We start from the raw sequence: 17488 nt of genomic DNA, 5'->3' as shown, positions 1-17488 counted from the left end.
GCGCTAGACACTTGCGAAGTATAGTAAACGGGCTGTTTTTCCGCAGGTCATCCAGCAAGAGTTTCTCGCTTTGCAGGAGACGTGTTGCAATTACACAGAGTTCTACACTGAGGCTCTAACTCATCGTCTTTTGTAGGCTCTGCTTTATATTCCAGTTCCTGCTGTAAAGCTGCGCAACTTGAACCTGTGGCAAGAATTTTGCAGCGAAAATTTATGGTATTTTATTCGCAGTGAAACATATAACCAAAAAAAATACACTAAAAGCTCTTCTTTTGGTAGATTTGGGAGGTGTTTTACTAACAGCTGCACATATACTTGATAAGACAAATGTTGTTCCGATGCATGTACCTCATGAAATAAATCAGGCTCTTCCATCTGGACACCACATTAAATATTTCGGGGTACCTAGTCATATGGGCATTACAGGCAACTATAAGGCTGATAAATTGGCTGCATTGTCTACGATCTCGAAGTAGCATCTTTAGCCTTGCCCCACCAGGAACTTAGACCTCTGTTAAAAACAGCATTTCATACAGCATTGCAGTTGGAATGAGACACTTAAGCTAAGAACAAGCTTCTGCTGATCTTGGCTACTTTCGGAATCTGGGAGAGTTAATCTCACAGGGAACGTTATCTTGAGGTTATTGTGTGTCCCTTGAGAATTGGTCGTACCCGTCTGACACATTCGCACCTGCTTTGTTGGAAGGGTGTAGAACAAGGTAAGCAGTGTGGAGAAGTGTGAACTCCTATGGACATCTTATTGCATTGTCGTGTTTATCACCAAATACTTTGCTCGTGTTTCCCTAAACTTTTTAGGTGTCATCTTCCATTCCACCCCTTGTTTTTACTTGGAAATCACCATCTAATACCATTTACCCGCGTTCCGAACTTTTTAAAATGGCTTGCTGTTTATATCTGTTATAACTGGTATAACATTTTAAAATTAAATGGCTGTTTATACCACTTTTAACATAGCATTGACTTGTACCCCCGTCAGACGGCGTTCTAAAGGTCCTTTTCACTAAGCTCCTTTATGAAATCGACCAATCTGCTCGCGACGTTGAGTGCGCACGTGCCCTACGGCGTGCGCTGGTTCGCCGATTTCATAAAGGAGCTTGCTCTAAAGGCCTTTAAAATGCCCGTTTGACAGGGGTATTAGCTTCAGTTGCTTTTCTTCTCATTTAATCTTTTTAGCCTGACAAATGCAATTTGGCGTATTATGGTCTTCGTTTCTGTACGCCATAAAAATCCCAAAAAGCAATCAATCAAAATACCCAGTTTTCAACAAAATATACTATAAATGTCGTCGCTCTAAAAATATATATTCAACGGTTATATATAGTGCACAATTTACAAAATAAAGGACCACATTATAAAACAGATATTTTTAAAAGCGAACAATTTTTGAATTTTGTTTATGGCCAGTATTGAAATTATTGAAAAATCCGCAGTTTTGTAAACGAAAGCCAAAAGGTATGTCTAAAACTGCATACTTTACGCCCATGTGTAGCGTGTAACTAACACAACAAACGAGCAAAGTTTGAATTCAGTATTCTTTTCTGAAAGCGAGACAAATATGTTTCAACATATTTATATAAGGAAATTGATGGCACATGACGGAGCTATCGGTCCAGCTCCGTGGGGATGTTCTTGTTCCTCGTCTACTTCTACTTCTCTGCGCGTGCACTAACACCGGCAAGATTAGACTGAGTACTTTATCAAACGTGTCTAGTTTGGGTAGCTCGAAAGCACGCCGGATATTTAAGATTCAAGTTATGAAGTTTATAATATTAAACGAATTAAAATATTGAAACTGCGTATGTTTCATTTTACACCCGAAAGAATAAACAGATAGGTTTCATTCTTAATGTTTCGTTTGCTCTCTTTCAATATTGTTTGTTGCTACATAAAAGATGTCTTGCCATGTGCTCCGTCCTCTTCGTTTATTATCCCGTGCGTAAAATTCAACATTTTAACAAACTCAGTTTTCATTTGAAGGAGTTAATCCTTCGTAGTTTATTTACACAAGTATACTATAGCTTCCTTGCCATATGAGAACGTTCTCGTAGTTGTGATGGTGTCGGCTTGCTCAGTTGCGCGCCTTTGACCGACGTCGCTGATCGCTCTTTCTGGTGACGTGAATCGCGTAGCGTGCGTGTGACCTCACTTCGTGAGTGACGTTGCCATCTTCTTCATGCGCGCTGTTTCAGTGGTCGCTACCAGTGTTGCGGAATGGGCACCCCCATTCCATTCCAATTCCATTCCGGGGAATTAGAGTTTTCGATAATTCAATTCCTTTCAAATTCTAGGAATGGAGACACTGGGTCCATTCCCACTCCTGGAATGGCTGAATCGTTCCATTCCATTCCTTTAATTCTTAAACGTAAAAATTGGCACTTGTCAGCTACATTTTGTTGCCGGCATAAGCGGCATAAAGCTGACATTATCAAATGCAGAGACAATTGCAAAAAAAAAAAAGCTAAAGTCCTCGAAAAAGCACTGATTTTTACTAACCGGACCGCTGGTGGCAGAACGTGTTTATTTACAATGTACTGCAAACATCGAGAAACCTCCTTGATATGTCAATGCTTGTTTAAGACATCCGTCCCGCGACCTTGTGGCTCGCTACAAACAGCAAAACCTAAATCCACTCATTTTCTTTTTTTTTTTCAAATTTTTTGCATGTGAGTTTTAAGACATACGCGGCCAGCGTGTTTGTTTGATGAGACCATAAAAAATATCCAGTTCGTGCGTGGCGCAGGAATAAGCTATGTTACTGTATTCTTCAAATACAGCAACACGGCTAGTACACTGCTGGAAGCGACTCCGTGCACAGCGGCAGAACACATCCTCTGACAAAATGCAACCTCTGCGGCGCAGCGCGAGGGACCGTATAGACCATGTCACGAAACCTGTTTTAAAACGCATAAGTTCACGCTTGCTTTACGAATCTCGATATCTCTTATCATATTCAATTCAATTTTTGGCTGGTTCACCTGCCCTTTTCCACCCTTCGCATACTCATTCTCGTGTTTCCTCTTCAGATGGCGAATAAAGTTCGATGATATACGCCGACTGCACCGTGTATAGTTTCGTTGCACAACTTTCAGCGTGCAGCTTGTTTATTTTCTTCGCGACTACTGTAGAAAATTGTCTTCTACGATGCCATGACTCAATCTGCATTTATCTTGTCTTCTCGTCCGAATTGTGATGTTCCTCTTCGCGCTGATCGAGTGGCGGGTTCAGGCACCAGGCGTTACCAACCGATTCATTCTTCTACCTCGGTGTCGGTTGTTCGCGTAGTGGCGACGGGTCCGGAAGTCAGCGTTGACAAAACTCTTCACATCAAGATACAATTAACGGGGTAATACCGCACCGTTCGAATTGACATTCCCCGTGTTTCCTCATCAACACCGTCCAACTGACTTCTCACCGGCTCAAATAGGGTCCAGGACAAGGAGCACGAATGCAGACCGGACAGCCGAGACGCGCGGAAGCCAAAACCTCAGTGGCAGCTAGCACCCAGCTCTCCTTCTCAGTTGCCCTCACAGCAACGGTCGCGCCTCGTCTGGCGCGGGACGGTCTTTCTGCAAGTCTAGTCAGTTCGGTCACGCCAAGAGCGGCGGCGATAGTCTACTTCACCTTACGATGGACCTCAACAGACAGCACGAGAGCCATCGAAACCAATCCAGTGCTTTCTGAGTGTCGCGTGACCCTGCAATCCCGGTCACGGTGCTGGATTTCCTAGACCCTAGGGTGACACGTAGCGTCCGCAGTGGTCCATCGCAAGGTGAAACGAAGTATGCAGAGACTAAAGTCAAAGGAAATGAGCGGGAATCCGCTAGCTTGCTTGTAACCCAACCCACTAAAACATATAACACAGAAAGCAAGCATCGGAACAAAGACCAAGTAATAGGCGGACATACACTACAAATGCAGTACAAAAAAAAAAACAAGCCTCGGAGCAAAGCGCAAGAGGAGAAGAGGGAAGTGAATCTCGCTTTGTTTTAATGCCGAAGCAAACCCACATTTCGCACTTCAAAGGAGTGCGCACGAATGAACGTGGAAGGCAGCAGGGTTGGCTGCCTGCTAAACAACGCGCCTCGAACTATAAGAAAACAATAACTGATCATCTTTCGACGGCGCCCGAGTCAACGAGTTATCAGAGCTCTGCGAGTTATGAGTCGCTTCCGCTCCCAGATCTCAGTCTCTGCGCGCGCGTGCATTCTACAAACCATCACAACAACAACAAAAAAAGCATGACAAGAAGTACGATGAGGAGTTGTGCATGGCGGTTTCTTTCTTTGCCACTCCCTTTTCTTTTGCTTGGTGCTTGGTTTCTTGTTTCGCTCTCGTGTAACGCCATCGAAGCCCGACGCCTGCGCGTCCGTGAAAGGCGCCACGTTACCCCCCTTTCCCCCTTTGCTCTTTGCTTTTACGCTTGTTTTTTGTATTGCATTTTTTTGGCGTATAAGTCTGTTAGGGCTCCTCGCGGGCTAGCAGTTTCCCGCTGATTTTATTTCTGAGCAACTGACTCACTGACTGGCTCGGTTTAGCTGACCGTAAACACACACACACACACACACACACACACACAAAAAAAGAAGAACCGTGCTTCAATTTCATTCCCATTCCATTCCGGGCAAAAGGCACCTAATTCCATTCCCATTCCATTCCCCTCAACGTTGCCGCCATTCCATTTCCATTCCATTCCGTGGTCGTGAAAATGCGAAATGATTCCGGAATGAATCCATCTCCGGAGTGGCAACTCCGCAACACTGGTCGCTAGAAGTTTATACGTACGTTTCTTTCTCTCTTTGTGAAGATCGGTAATCATTTTTATAAAATATAAAATTATTTACTTTATGAATTATTTGTTACCGAAAAAAACTTATTTTTTATATATATAGAAGTCGGCCAACACTGTCCATGAATCGAACTATAATGTTCGAGTTTCACTAGAGCGACAAACAGAAACAAACAACAACGACAATCCTCAAAGCAGTCTTTTTGCGATTTGACAGACTTTGAAGAATAAAGGAGGCTATGCTCAAACACGAGCGTATCTTAGGAAAACTGGGATCCGTTTGTTTTTTCCCGCCAAAAGACGAATCTCCAAGTCGGTCTTTAGAGTAAAACGGAGCATAGCAAGGAGGAACCTTCATCGAATGGAGCGGACACTTTAAATTTAGTTGTCTAACCGTGTTTTCTTTTTATGGGAAAACACCGCTTACATTTTTTCAATATTCAAATGAACGTGTCAGGGTCACTTCCAGTCGCTAGAACCTGTGAAAAGAAATATACTTTTGTGTATTCGCATTGTGTTAGGTAGCCACCTCGGTAAGGTTTCCGCTGCCTTATAACCGCCTGTAACTTTGACAGCACCGGAAAAAAACACGATTCTCAGTTTATTGATTCTGTCCAGATTTCAAGTGACGCAAACGCACAGATACAAGGATTCGTACAACGTATTTGATGTTACGCAAGGCTGCAATCGCGGGTCGCAGGTTCGCGTCAATTCTCAACAAAATCACAGCTGCGGAGCAAACAATGGCCCGAGGCTTAATAAATACTGTGGTTGCACAGACTGACTTCTATTGGCGCCTCGAGTCTTGTGTTGTCGGTGTCAAACGCTGAACGCACGCAGTACAACCATGATCGCCCAAACACTGCTGTATGGCTTCCTTCTCTTTACTGCAGTTTTGGTAAGTCGTATTAATTACTTCTAAAGCAATTCATATTACTAATTTCGGAAAATCAATTAAGTTTAAGAGGTTAATATATAATTAACACCCAAAGCGTGCTACAATTTTTGTTTTTGGTACAAGGATTATTTGCGGTTGAAGGCAGTGGAATGTCAAGTGTAGTAGTATATCAATATTGTAAATTTTTTTCAAGATTCTGGGGTGTTTTCATACTTCAGCTATTACGAGCTTTTTAGAGCATATGTTTTTAATTATCGAAAAACTAAATAAAAATATTTAGCGCTCAAAAACTCCGATATTAGCAATTTCAATCCGAATAGCATTATTAGGGAAATCATAGCCCTATTCCACTTGTAAAATTAAAGAATATCACTCCACTAATTTGCAATAATTTTATTTAAGTGATAAACAAAAATGTCCCGCTGATTTCGACTAAGATCCAAGAACGCGACAAATTTCCCACCATGTTGCCCATAGAGGCACCATAAAGGAAATTTGCGAGGTTTATGGATCAAACGCCGTGAGTAAAAGATTGATGCAGTATCGGGTTTGAATGTGTAATGGAAGGCTAGAAAGCAACAATAATGCAGTACGGAGTCACGGCCCCTCAATAGAGCGGAAGAAATGAGATTGAGCGGCCGTGGCGTTTCTGGTTACGGACAATTTGGTGAAGGAAGTGAACGAAAACATTCTGGAGAACTGAGCTTTTAAACTTTTTATATCAGATCATATGTCCTTCAAGTTTCAAAATAAATACCTAAAAAAAACGTTACAAACCACTTGACTATAACAAATCATGTTACAATGATTGATCAGATGTTGGCTCAGGATTCAGACTGCATAAATCTAAGAGACGGCTATTCAAACTCTTGTGCCACAACGTGAAATATTCCGTAACACCGAAGAGAATTTCATCGTGAAATGTTCCAGTCTACGCACAATTCATTAAAAATAACGTTTTCCACATACATTTTCTTAGTTCCTTTTTATATATTTATTCAATCAGTTATTTACGTGACAATATCCAGGCTTCTGATCGGTGGACGGGGCAAAGGGGAACACTGTTTTACAGACTGTACAAGTGGCGATTTGGGCCTGGGGGATCGGGGGCCGAATGGGCTAGGACGCATCAGTTCGGAGCACGGGGAGCGAAATCTCTCGCTGCAGGTGCATGCAGGGTGGAAGGTCAAAGGGCCGGGGGTGAAAGCGAGAGTAGCGTTGGAGTTGCCGAGTTGTGTGAGAACTAGATTTTGACCGTACCATGGCGAGGCGAGCTTCGGCGATCATGGGAATGCCTAAGATGAGAGAGCGTTCATGATCACGTGTTTTATGGGCACCATGGTGTGACTAACTTGGGCAGTGTTGCCTGTTCGCCAGATGAAACTAACCAAAATTCGTAAATTGATTATTGCAATTATTAGATCCCTATAAATCACGAAACTTGGTTATATACTATGTAGCCTAGGAGCATTTCATTTCAGGAATAATCTATTCTTTGATTTTCGTGTTTTAAACCCTTTAAAGACCCCAGGCAAGCGATCGTACTGCACTGGCAAAGTTTCTCATCTGCACTTAATATAACAGACGCCCATTGAGGCTTACTAAGTGTCGGCTGTACAGACACACAGACAACGTTATTATTTTGATTTGGGGCAGTGGCTTCATAGCTAAGTAAAACAGCGTCGAAATACCACAATCAGCATGGCAAGAAAAAACAGAATAACGTGCACTCTCAACTAAAGGTTATTTTAAAAGAAAAGTAAATATGGCTACTCAAAAACGCTAAGTCATTACGTATTGCGGAAAGCCCGCACTCCCGAATTTTGTAATCATTTCTAGATAAAGCGCGAGACACATGAACGGCGGAATTGTCCGATCCGACAGTCCGAACGCCGCTCCGAATTGCCGCACGCGACAGTTTAAGACCCACGCTTCCGACCTTGCATGCGACACGACGATCCGTTCGGCTCCACCCAGGAGATCGAAGCGCTCCAGCGGAGGTCCTTGTTCCTATACAGATTGTCCCAGATTGAAGGTTCAGCTCGCACGAGCGAAATTAGAAGCTCGTTCTCGTTTGCGCGTTCATTCTTTGCGGAGAACATCTTTCTCGAATGGGTCAGCGGCATTCACGCGTCCCGCTTCCCGTCGCCCAGGTCAGTCCCGTTTTCTTGTTTGTCCCCCAGACCCAGTACGTCATCATGACGTTCGCGCTAGCTGTGCTGCCATTGGCTAGACGCTTCCGATAGTCCGTCCGCCGTGCGAAACTATCTGGCACGTTGGACGCACGCCGGATTGCCGATCCGACGCCTGAAGTGACCAAACTTCTCTGATCAGGCAGTCGTATTGCCGGATCGGACGTCGGATCGGATGGACTTTTTGCGCATGTGTCTCGCGCTTACGGCTAAAGACGTGTCAATTATGCACGTTTCTCTTTTAATCTCAAACGCCTCGCGAATTCCCCGCGACATTTTCCTTTGTAGCGTGCCGAACTCTTGGGGTCACTGAAGGCAAGGTTGCATGAGTATCTGCTACACTGAACAGCAGGGTGTCCTGAGTTTGTTGGTCGTGTGGAAACGTCACGCTCAAGGACACGATTGTTAACGCCGGGCACGGTTTAGAGGAAATAAAACTGGGTTTCTTAATACCTAAAAAGAGCGGCCCAGGCCGGCATGTCTAAAGCCCCTCTACCCTGGGAAAATTGGCGCCATTCATTATTGTGGAAATGCTCGAGACACGCGCTGCGCGTCACTTCTGGGGAGAACATGGCACCTGAAAGGCTAGCACAGTGCTGCGCTGTGCCGCCATGATTTTCCCCAAGGGCTGCACGTTGGAAGTGCGTCGAGCGTCGACGCACCTTGTGCTACTTTTAGAACATGAAGGGGTTTTAAACATGGCTTCAGCTCCCGCGGCACGAGCAAGAGTGTCTGTGAGGGCCATTCTTCCTCTCCCTGGGATCGCGCTGAGCGCGCGCCCCCGCACACTCCGGGCATGTGGCGCCATCTCGTGGAGGATACACGTGGACTACACACTCATTCACACACCTACCCGCCCTCTCTTGTCTCTATTGTCTTGGTCCTTGTGTGTTTTTGGCGTCGTTTTCTTGTGCAAGTAAACGTAACAAAGTGAAATTAAATTGTGTATAACTACAACGCACTATGTATAAATGGCAAGATGGGAAGGAAATACAACAGACGAAGTTTAAAAAAAGCATGATATATCCTTCTTGAAACATATAGCATAACAAACTGATGAAGAAAATTGTAAATAGCTTATTACGGGAACGACAATGGATGCGACACGTCCGCTGATATGAATGCCTTGGCGTGAAATAACGCAACAAATAGTGAATAGCTTGAAGATAGGATAAGTATAAAGAAATAATGAAGCAAAACTAACCTTTTGTAATACTAACTGTTTGTGAGTGCAGTGACGAAGGTAAGAGTGTTTTTTTTATTGATTATAATTAACGGTATTTTCTTTCGTTCTCTAGTGCTACGAGAAATCAACGAATACTTAGAATATGTTTGTTTTTGTTTTGTTTTTAGCATTATCCTGGTTTTCTCACGTTTGCTTCGTGTGCGTCTATTGGTATTATATTGCATGCAGTTTTGAAATTGTAGTTGAATGGTTGCCATTGACTAATTCATACAGTAGGTTGAGGGAACTGATATTTCTGGCAATTTCGAGCAGATCAAAGGCAAAACTTATATTCTGGATGTACCACGTATATGTCCGTGCATTATTAGTCGCACAAATATATAATTCAAATCGTGTCTTTAAACTATTTAGCATGTAGAATATAAATTATAATGTTCAATTAACGATACAATACGCATTCTTTTGTTTGAATTTCAGGCTACGAAAACCAAAGGTGAGTCCAGGCTTTATTTTTTATTTTTTTTGCAAGTTGCCTCTGTTTGATCAAATTCATGCCGCGAATAAACAACTGTCACTTTTTTTCCTTTTTTTTTTTTGCGTGTGAAGAGTGGAAGGACCATACGTAGCGATGTAACTGCGACTATTTCGCAGCTCAGAAAAAAAATAATGACACTTTTACACTACCTCGATTATAATGAAAATATCACGCTAGTTCCTGAAAACCTAAGAAACGCGGGGCGTGACATATTATGTTTACGCTTTTTGATTCGTGATTACCCACCACCATTCTTATCGTCAAATGCCGCATTCACCGAAAAGCGATAAGGATAGAGCCAAAACTCGTCACGTCCTGCGTTCCTTAACCTATCGGTGACAATAGCTTGATCATATCCTCCGGAGCGTCACATTTTCCTGGTCCTGGTGAAGGCCTACACATGCCGGCTGGAAGTTCGCAGCACTCTGCTGCTGTCCTCAAAGAGAAACTTCCAAGTTTTTTTCGCACCTTCTGAAATACCAAGCAAGGTTTTTATCGATGAACGGTATTTTTTTTCCTATCGAGAGAAATTATGAATTTCAGTTTAAAGATTCGGATACAGACGGTGCTACCTTATGTCACCCAACACTGCTAAATAAGGAACGTATTGTTTAATGGGCTTGCATACATTTTATACTTTGTTTTAGTAATGGTATATACAAGTTAGAGCGCCGTCAAAACGTACGTGTCACAAGTGCACAGAAGAACAAAAATCGCAGAATCAGGACACGTTCACTGCACTTGATTAACCTAGCGGGGTTTAACATCCGTAGGGAACAAAGACGAATGCAGTGACGTTGCGTTTTAGTGCTGATTGACTGAACTTTTTGTTACGTAGTGTTGGCTGAACTCTGACTTATGATGAAAGGAAGCACAGTATATGAAAGCATCGATCAACCCTGCAAAAATAAAAAAAAATAGTACAAAAACCTAAAGAAGAAAACCAACCCCTAAAAGCTTAGTTTATTAAGAAAAATACACCCACGCACAGCTCCTCTAATCTGTGTGAATGAGCGTGTGTTCCCAGTGCCTTACAGCGAAATAAATACAGGGTGAGGCGACAACACAGTGTCTTGATATATCTTCAAAACAAATGAGTTTGCGGCGTTAGCTGACCAAAACTCCGCAGAAAGAATAACTAAGCAAGGTGCGTGAATATAAAAATACGCGTTGTGCCTTTCTTAATTTTTCTTTACTATGATATCTGGTATCCTGACACTAGAGTACGTAATTCTAATTTTCCAGCTCGAGGCAACGTTAACAAAATGAACTTAGTTGAAAGATAACGAAAACTATGCCAAATCTGAAACATGACATCTCATTATCTAGCGGAACTATAGGAAGTTAGCTACAAAAGTGGATCACTTATTATTCTTTTTCCAATTTATCGCCTCAACTATCTCGCTTGATGGTTGGTCTTAGTGTCTAAAAAGTGTAGCCGTGTCTCTTGATCCTGTCCCCTTTTTGTTTCTCTTGTATCGCCAGAAATTTGCGACGGGCGTTTCTAGTTCACCCATTTGTCCCCTCACTGGCGTATTCACCTTTAACGTTTACGCAGTATGCAAATTAAAGCCGCATGCAAAGTGCAGCAACTTCAGAAATGGGTGTTGAAAATACAGGGATTGTGCAGGCGAGCTGTTGATAGTTAGTCATGATGTTTAAAACCCGAGGGCTTTACGGGTATAGACAAAATCGGAAACTTAAAAGTCGAAGAAAAAGGGCACCGGAGAAGACCTTTCAAATGCAGCTAAATCGTTTATTTTTTGTCACTCCCGATGGACACCGACAACTCCTCTCCCGAACATACACTTCGTTCACAATGCGACGATTGGACTTTTAAAACATATAAATCAGCCACCAAATGGCCTCGTAGAAATGTCCACAGTCATTCTTGATGCAATCATCACCAACTTCCCTTTGTTCAAAACGCTGATATTGACCTTTAAACAACAATAAGCATTAAAATCCCTCCTTCCCATTTCACAAAACAAAACAAACAAAACAAAACAAAAACAATTAAACGGAACTATCACCTACAAAAGAAAAACATTGTTTCCTTTTTTTTTCGCTGGTCACATTTTTTCTGTACATTTGGCCACAGTTTCAAATATAGACATCTGCGCCGCTTCAGGGAACTTTTTTTAAAAATGAGTCGTTTTTGAGAACATCGGTCTCACAGATTTTTCGGCTGTTTTTACAGATAAGTTTGCGCTTTGAAATTGGGGCACCCGCTCCTCGCCAGGGATCTTTTTGAGAACAACTCCGTCACCAACTTAGGGAGGAATATAAGGTTAACGCCCTCCAGAACGTGCTAATACTCTACAGAGAATAGTTCAAAAGGAGTCGCTCTTAAAATAAACGGTTTAAAATTGCAGACCAACCGTCCGCAGTTTCACACCAATTACGCGTTTTATTATTTGGCTGTGTTCGTTTTTCATCTCTTTTATTCTTTCTGTGTATTCTATTATCTCTTTAAATTTGTTCGCAAGCGACCCATAAGAAAACCTTTCGAGATCAACTGAGTTCACAAGTGCTGGAGAAATATGAAATCACTCAATTTCTCAATTTCTAACTGAGAACTAAAGAAAGGAAATCAACTGTTTTTCTGTACCTGCACCACCTGACGTATATGTTTAATCCAAATAAAAAAATTAGGGCCCAAATTGGCCAAACTTTTAGTTCTTAAAGCCAATCAAAAAGAGAAACATGCTTTAGAGCTGAATTTTGGCAATGGAACGAACTTAGAAAAATCTTGCAGGCATTTATGAGCATTTGTTTTTTTTCTTTGGTAATAATGTATTAATTGTTGTTCCGCTTGGTCTTGCCTGTCGTCTTTTGTTTACTTGACGACGAGGAAGTTGTCTTGTTCTTGCTTAGCATTTTTGTACTAGAATATATACGAGATTGAATATGTAAAATTTTTTTAAATCTTTTTATCTTTAATGTTTTTTACCTAATTATGTATATATGCTGATCTTGGTACTGTCACGTATGTTTTCATTTTATTTATTGATTGTCTTCTTATTTCATTTTAGTAGGAAGTAGAGATAGTTTTATTTCGTCGTTGTTTTTAATTTTTTTTAATGGTTATTTTCATCACAGCCACAGATTTTTTTTTGAGATGTACATGCCGTGGTATTTACATATTTACATGTTTACATTTTCCCCGAAGGAGAAGGATCACACTTCTTGAGCTTGCAACAGACGCTAAATATTTAATTGCTTATATCAGTGTTACTTTTCTGTTTGCACGTAGTTGGTTGTTGGTGAATATCAAATTACTGTTCTTTTCTTACAATCTGGGCTGTGGGAAGTACTAAAAAGCGGTACTTTTTTTGGAAAACCCGTCTCAAAGCGATCTTGGTTCAGCCGCTCTAAAGCCTTCGCTCATTTCTACTCTGGCCTGCTGTGACTCGTCCGGTTACCTTTTGTGCTTTACCGACTTCCCCATTGGTGGAGGGGATACATTATTTCGGTTCCTTTACTGCAAACTAGGAATATGGCGAAAACCTTGGAATTTAGCCCCCTGCGGAATGGTATATATGTCAAGTATGATACTTTACTCCTTTAAAAACCTTTCCACGGAGGTTTTTTTTCTGTTGGCTTAGAGGTAGTAAATATTAAGTATACATATTATTATATGATTATATTATTAATTTTAACAGATCTGAACAATAAATGACCAAGTACGTTAAGCCCCATCAAGACGTTTATAAACCGAAATGTTTTCCTCTACGTTAAAATAGCTTTGTCATCAACAGTAAAAAAAAAGATTAATACATGAGAATATTTTTGAAACATTTATTTACTGCACGGAATTATATAAATAGAAAATTATATCTTCTTTTTGCTAATGTAATGTGACATAATTCCGGAAATTATTCTTAACGTCTGGCTCAATGAGGACGAACGAACCTGATTTGAAAATGTAAACCACAGGAACCCAAGCAAATAGCTCTGAGGGTAAAACAATTACGAACTGATTCTCCTTGGTTGCTCCAGTTGAATGTAAAACCCTGCACTTTGTCGCATTTATAAATTTCGGGAGTATAAGTGTGTCTGCTTGTCTAGAATTTTCAGAACGCACCTCCGAAATGTCTTAATTCTTTTTTATTTGCATACAAAATAACAGTTTTGAAATCATTAATTTACCTTAATATAGGGGTAAATTTACTCAAAATATAAAATTAGATGTAGTTTTTTTTTTTTTTTTTGTCTGCGAATACATCTTACACTTTGATTAAATAGGACACTATGTGTGGTGCCAGTACTTTAAACATTTATTTGACTGGAAAACCTTCAGTCTATACGCTATAATCTTGGCACTTTTAAGTAGCAATTGAGGAAATATTGTATATTAGAGGTGTAGTATGGCAGACAAATGTTTAAAAGTTGAACGTTAAGTTGGTATTATCGTCTTTTCGGATTAAATGCATGGGATTTCATGGGAGGACTGCCATAACCCGCCGCTCACGCCCCAAACAACTTTTGTATATTTTAAATAAGGTTTTGAAAATAAAGCTATGAATGAATGAATGAATGAAGAGGTGGCGCAATCATGCGATAGTGCATGCTTGCACCACCGCATGCAAGCTTGCGCTATTGCTATCGGATATTCCAGGGGGGCAATCCTGATATTTGATCCCAGTTGACGCTACTTGTTCCTTGCTGTCCCGATCTCCGATCGGGGAAATGGCAGCGATGAAGGCGCTAGATCTAAAGAAGGAGCTTAAAGCATAGGGTCATTCTACCACCCGCAACAAGAGTGAGCTCATGGAACGATTACAAGCCGTTAAGAGGCTCCGAGTCATTAGGCGACAGATGTTGAATTCGATATTTCTTGCGTTGCGCTCTTGCGGCCAACGTGGTGTTGAATGAAGACGAGGAGTTCTCTGCGAGCCACACGATGGGCATGACGGTTTAGGAGGATTGTACGGAAGAGATCATCTTCTGCGATGATGGAGTCTTCTCCATGGAAACCGCATCTTCGTCCCTGCTGCTTTAGGACCACGAACTTCTGTTAGAACAAACACCGTCTGGTGAATCACAAAATAAGAATAGACCGGACCACCCGACCATCAGACTTTTTTTAAAAAACACCCCTCTCCTTACTGATTAAGGTAGCGCTCGTCAACATGGACCCGATAGAGGAGAGCGCTGGCTGTAGCTGGCTTAACTGTAGCTCAATGAAGTGTTCACAAAGATCCCTAGAATGCAGGATTCAAGAGCTGGAAAAGCAAATGAGGAATCTTACAGAGCTGCTGCACCAAGTGGACGTACACCGAAAAATATATTGCTTGGTTGGTCAAGATGATAGAGGGTCATGTAAAGAAGAGCCGAGCGATGTTCGAAGATCGGAAAGTACTGCTATGTTTGATGACCCGTTTTCAAGGCCAGGAGACACGATTCAACAGACAACTAGATGCACAGTTGGGGAACTCGCACGTGCCGCCACCAAAACGTTCCCAAAACATACCGGAGGCTGCTCCTGGTGTGGCGTAGAAACAGCCCACATCCCTTGAGGCAACACTTGTGGGCAACCTGGAGATTCGAAGCGTTTGGCCCAGGTTGCCCCTCCGACAAGCGTCAGTGGTCATCTTCACCGCGAGGGGGCCAAGGGCAACTGCGAGCGGCGCTCCGCCGTTGATAAAGGGGCCGTCGCAGCGTATGCGCAGGGGCATTTGGGATCGCGGCGTGGGCGATAACGGCCATTAAATGTTTACGTGTTGTATGAACCGGTTGATGTGTCATTTCTCGAGACGGGTAGCAGCAAGGAAAATCCCACACACTCTAGGACAATGGTGTGACGAATGCACATGCACAACATGTCAAAGAGCCAGAAACGGGGCGAATAGTTCAAACCAAGCGGTTTGGTTCCGAAGATCCCATTCACATGAGACCCAATAGAACGACAGCCGATTGTGCCATCAAAAATAAAGCTTCCCTCCGAAGAGTGCCGCAGGAAGTGCTAATCGTAGAGCACACCAATGTGGCGAGCTTTGCCACAGCCTTCAGCGAACAAATGGAGGACCACCAGAACTTTGAAATGCTGCTGAACAGAGGAACCACGACCCAGCTCGCTCATAATAAGATCACAAAATATGAAGGACAAGAACGAAGAGCCCCTCGCATAAACACCCATAATCACACACAGGTATAACATACGTATCCTTGTTTCTCCGTCCTCCCAGTTCCCACATAGAAAATGTACTTGCAAGCACCACGCATGCGGAGTGCAGCGCACTTGCCTTTCTAGACTGCGCGGTGTTTCGAGTGCACGTGCTATGTGGGCATTGAGCGGGTGCGAAAAACACAGCCTGCTTGTTATAGACAAGCGTAATTAGGGTGTACACATTCCACGTTGGTATAACAAATCTGCTGCGAGGAAATCGTTGTGTAGGTCCATCAAAAGAAGTGGGTCAAGCGTAAAGCAGCACTGACGATCTGCTCCGTCCCAGAGATCACGTGCAAGCGCAAGGTGATACAGGCAGGTGTGAAGCTGCTAACTGCTAGGTTGAAGAATTGATGTAAGATTCAAGCTAAATACGTTGATCTCAGCAGAGACCTAGCTGCCAACGACATTACGGCGAAGGATGAACTGCATTACTGACACGCGGGGATCCGCCTTTGTAGACACCACTCAGCACAGTTGGGGATCCTTTTTTTAGGAGGACGAATAGAAAGATGGGATGCAAGAGCGGGTATGCAGTTGAGAAAAGAGCAGGAAATTCAAGATGCACAGCGACAATGGAAGACCCCACACGATCAACTGAGGGCCTGGCACGGCCAAGACAACCGCGACTATCCACAATGCCAACGCCGCCCCCAAAGATGGTAACAACACAACGTCTCGACAAGAGCTGGGCTTCCTCCGGTCCCACCGGACTTGAGGATCGGGGAGACCGACGGCGGTTCTTTCCAGTCTAAGGCAAGGGCTTACATTACAGCCTATAAACCAAGATCCCCGATGCAAGGCATGGGACCCGCAGACTGTTTTCATGTGCAAGACTACAGGATGCAGCCAGCCGTGGTTCAGCGTGTCGGCAGAGAGTGGCTGTCGCCTCTTCCCGTGTTGTTGCACGCCGGACTGGTGAATCATGTATAGATGGTGGGCCCACAGAGCATTCCACGACTGACAACAGAAGGCGCAAGCCGAAGGTCTCCCTGAGGGTTTTTCACACTGACATTCGCGCAGGCACCTTCAATATAGCATGGAACTCAAGTATGCCTGCCGATACTACCCTCAACCTGCCTGCAGAATAAGGTAGTGGAGAGTGCAACAAATGTTGAGGGACCAGGAGCAATGGCGGCAACCGCAGGCTCACCACAATCCCAGGCCAATATAGACGGAAATGCGGCGAACTTGAGCCATGGAATGAGTAGGAGACACAGACGAAAGTGGCGCAAAGGCGAAGTACAGGTGACTCTTAAGGTGGAATTCCAGAACCTGCAAAAACGTAGAGGGAACAAAAATGGCAGGTACGATATGAGGGAGGCAGAGAACAAAACACTGTTCGGCGTTGCCGAAATGCACCTACGAGATTTCAAAGCACCGCCAGTGAACCAGGAATGCTGCTGGGAGGGGTGCAATCGTGAAGTGGGTGAACGGCGATGAGGGGGCGTGGAGTGATGCGGCGACAGACTCCACCAACTGTCGTCATCCCATATAGCTGACCGGGGAACAAGTAGAGAACCCTGTTGCGGGGTGTGTGCTCTATCTCTCGTTGGGAAATGAGCGGGGTAAAGAAAACGAAAGCATCCTGGAATGTTTTGCAAAGGATGTCAACATAGTGGGGAAAGGCTGAGATGTACTCATCGTGGGCGACTTTAATGGTCACATCCCTGAGCTATATAGGTGGGAAGATGAAAA

The 17488-nt window shown here is 43.1% G+C and overlaps 1 protein-coding gene across 1 annotated transcript in view; it reads left to right on the top strand.

Annotated features, from left to right (window-relative positions):
• The first annotated feature begins 5654 nt into the window (after nucleotides 1-5654).
• LOC120843048 overlaps nucleotides 5655-17488 on the top strand; it is a 30238-nt gene continuing 18404 nt past the window's right edge. The window contains exons 1-2 of the mRNA XM_040214255.1: nucleotides 5655-5705; nucleotides 9561-9576. Coding sequence (XP_040070189.1) covers nucleotides 5655-5705; nucleotides 9561-9576 — 67 coding nt within the window. The remainder of the gene's footprint in view (nucleotides 5706-9560; nucleotides 9577-17488) is intronic.

The sequence above is a fragment of the Ixodes scapularis genome, unplaced genomic scaffold (assembly GCF_016920785.2).
Source record: "Ixodes scapularis isolate PalLabHiFi unplaced genomic scaffold, ASM1692078v2 PGA_scaffold13__105_contigs__length_92229423, whole genome shotgun sequence".
Classification (NCBI taxonomy): Eukaryota; Metazoa; Arthropoda; class Arachnida; order Ixodida; family Ixodidae; genus Ixodes; species Ixodes scapularis.
The sequence above is the reverse complement of the archived record's forward strand: the minus strand, read 5'-3'. Positions and strand labels throughout refer to the sequence as shown.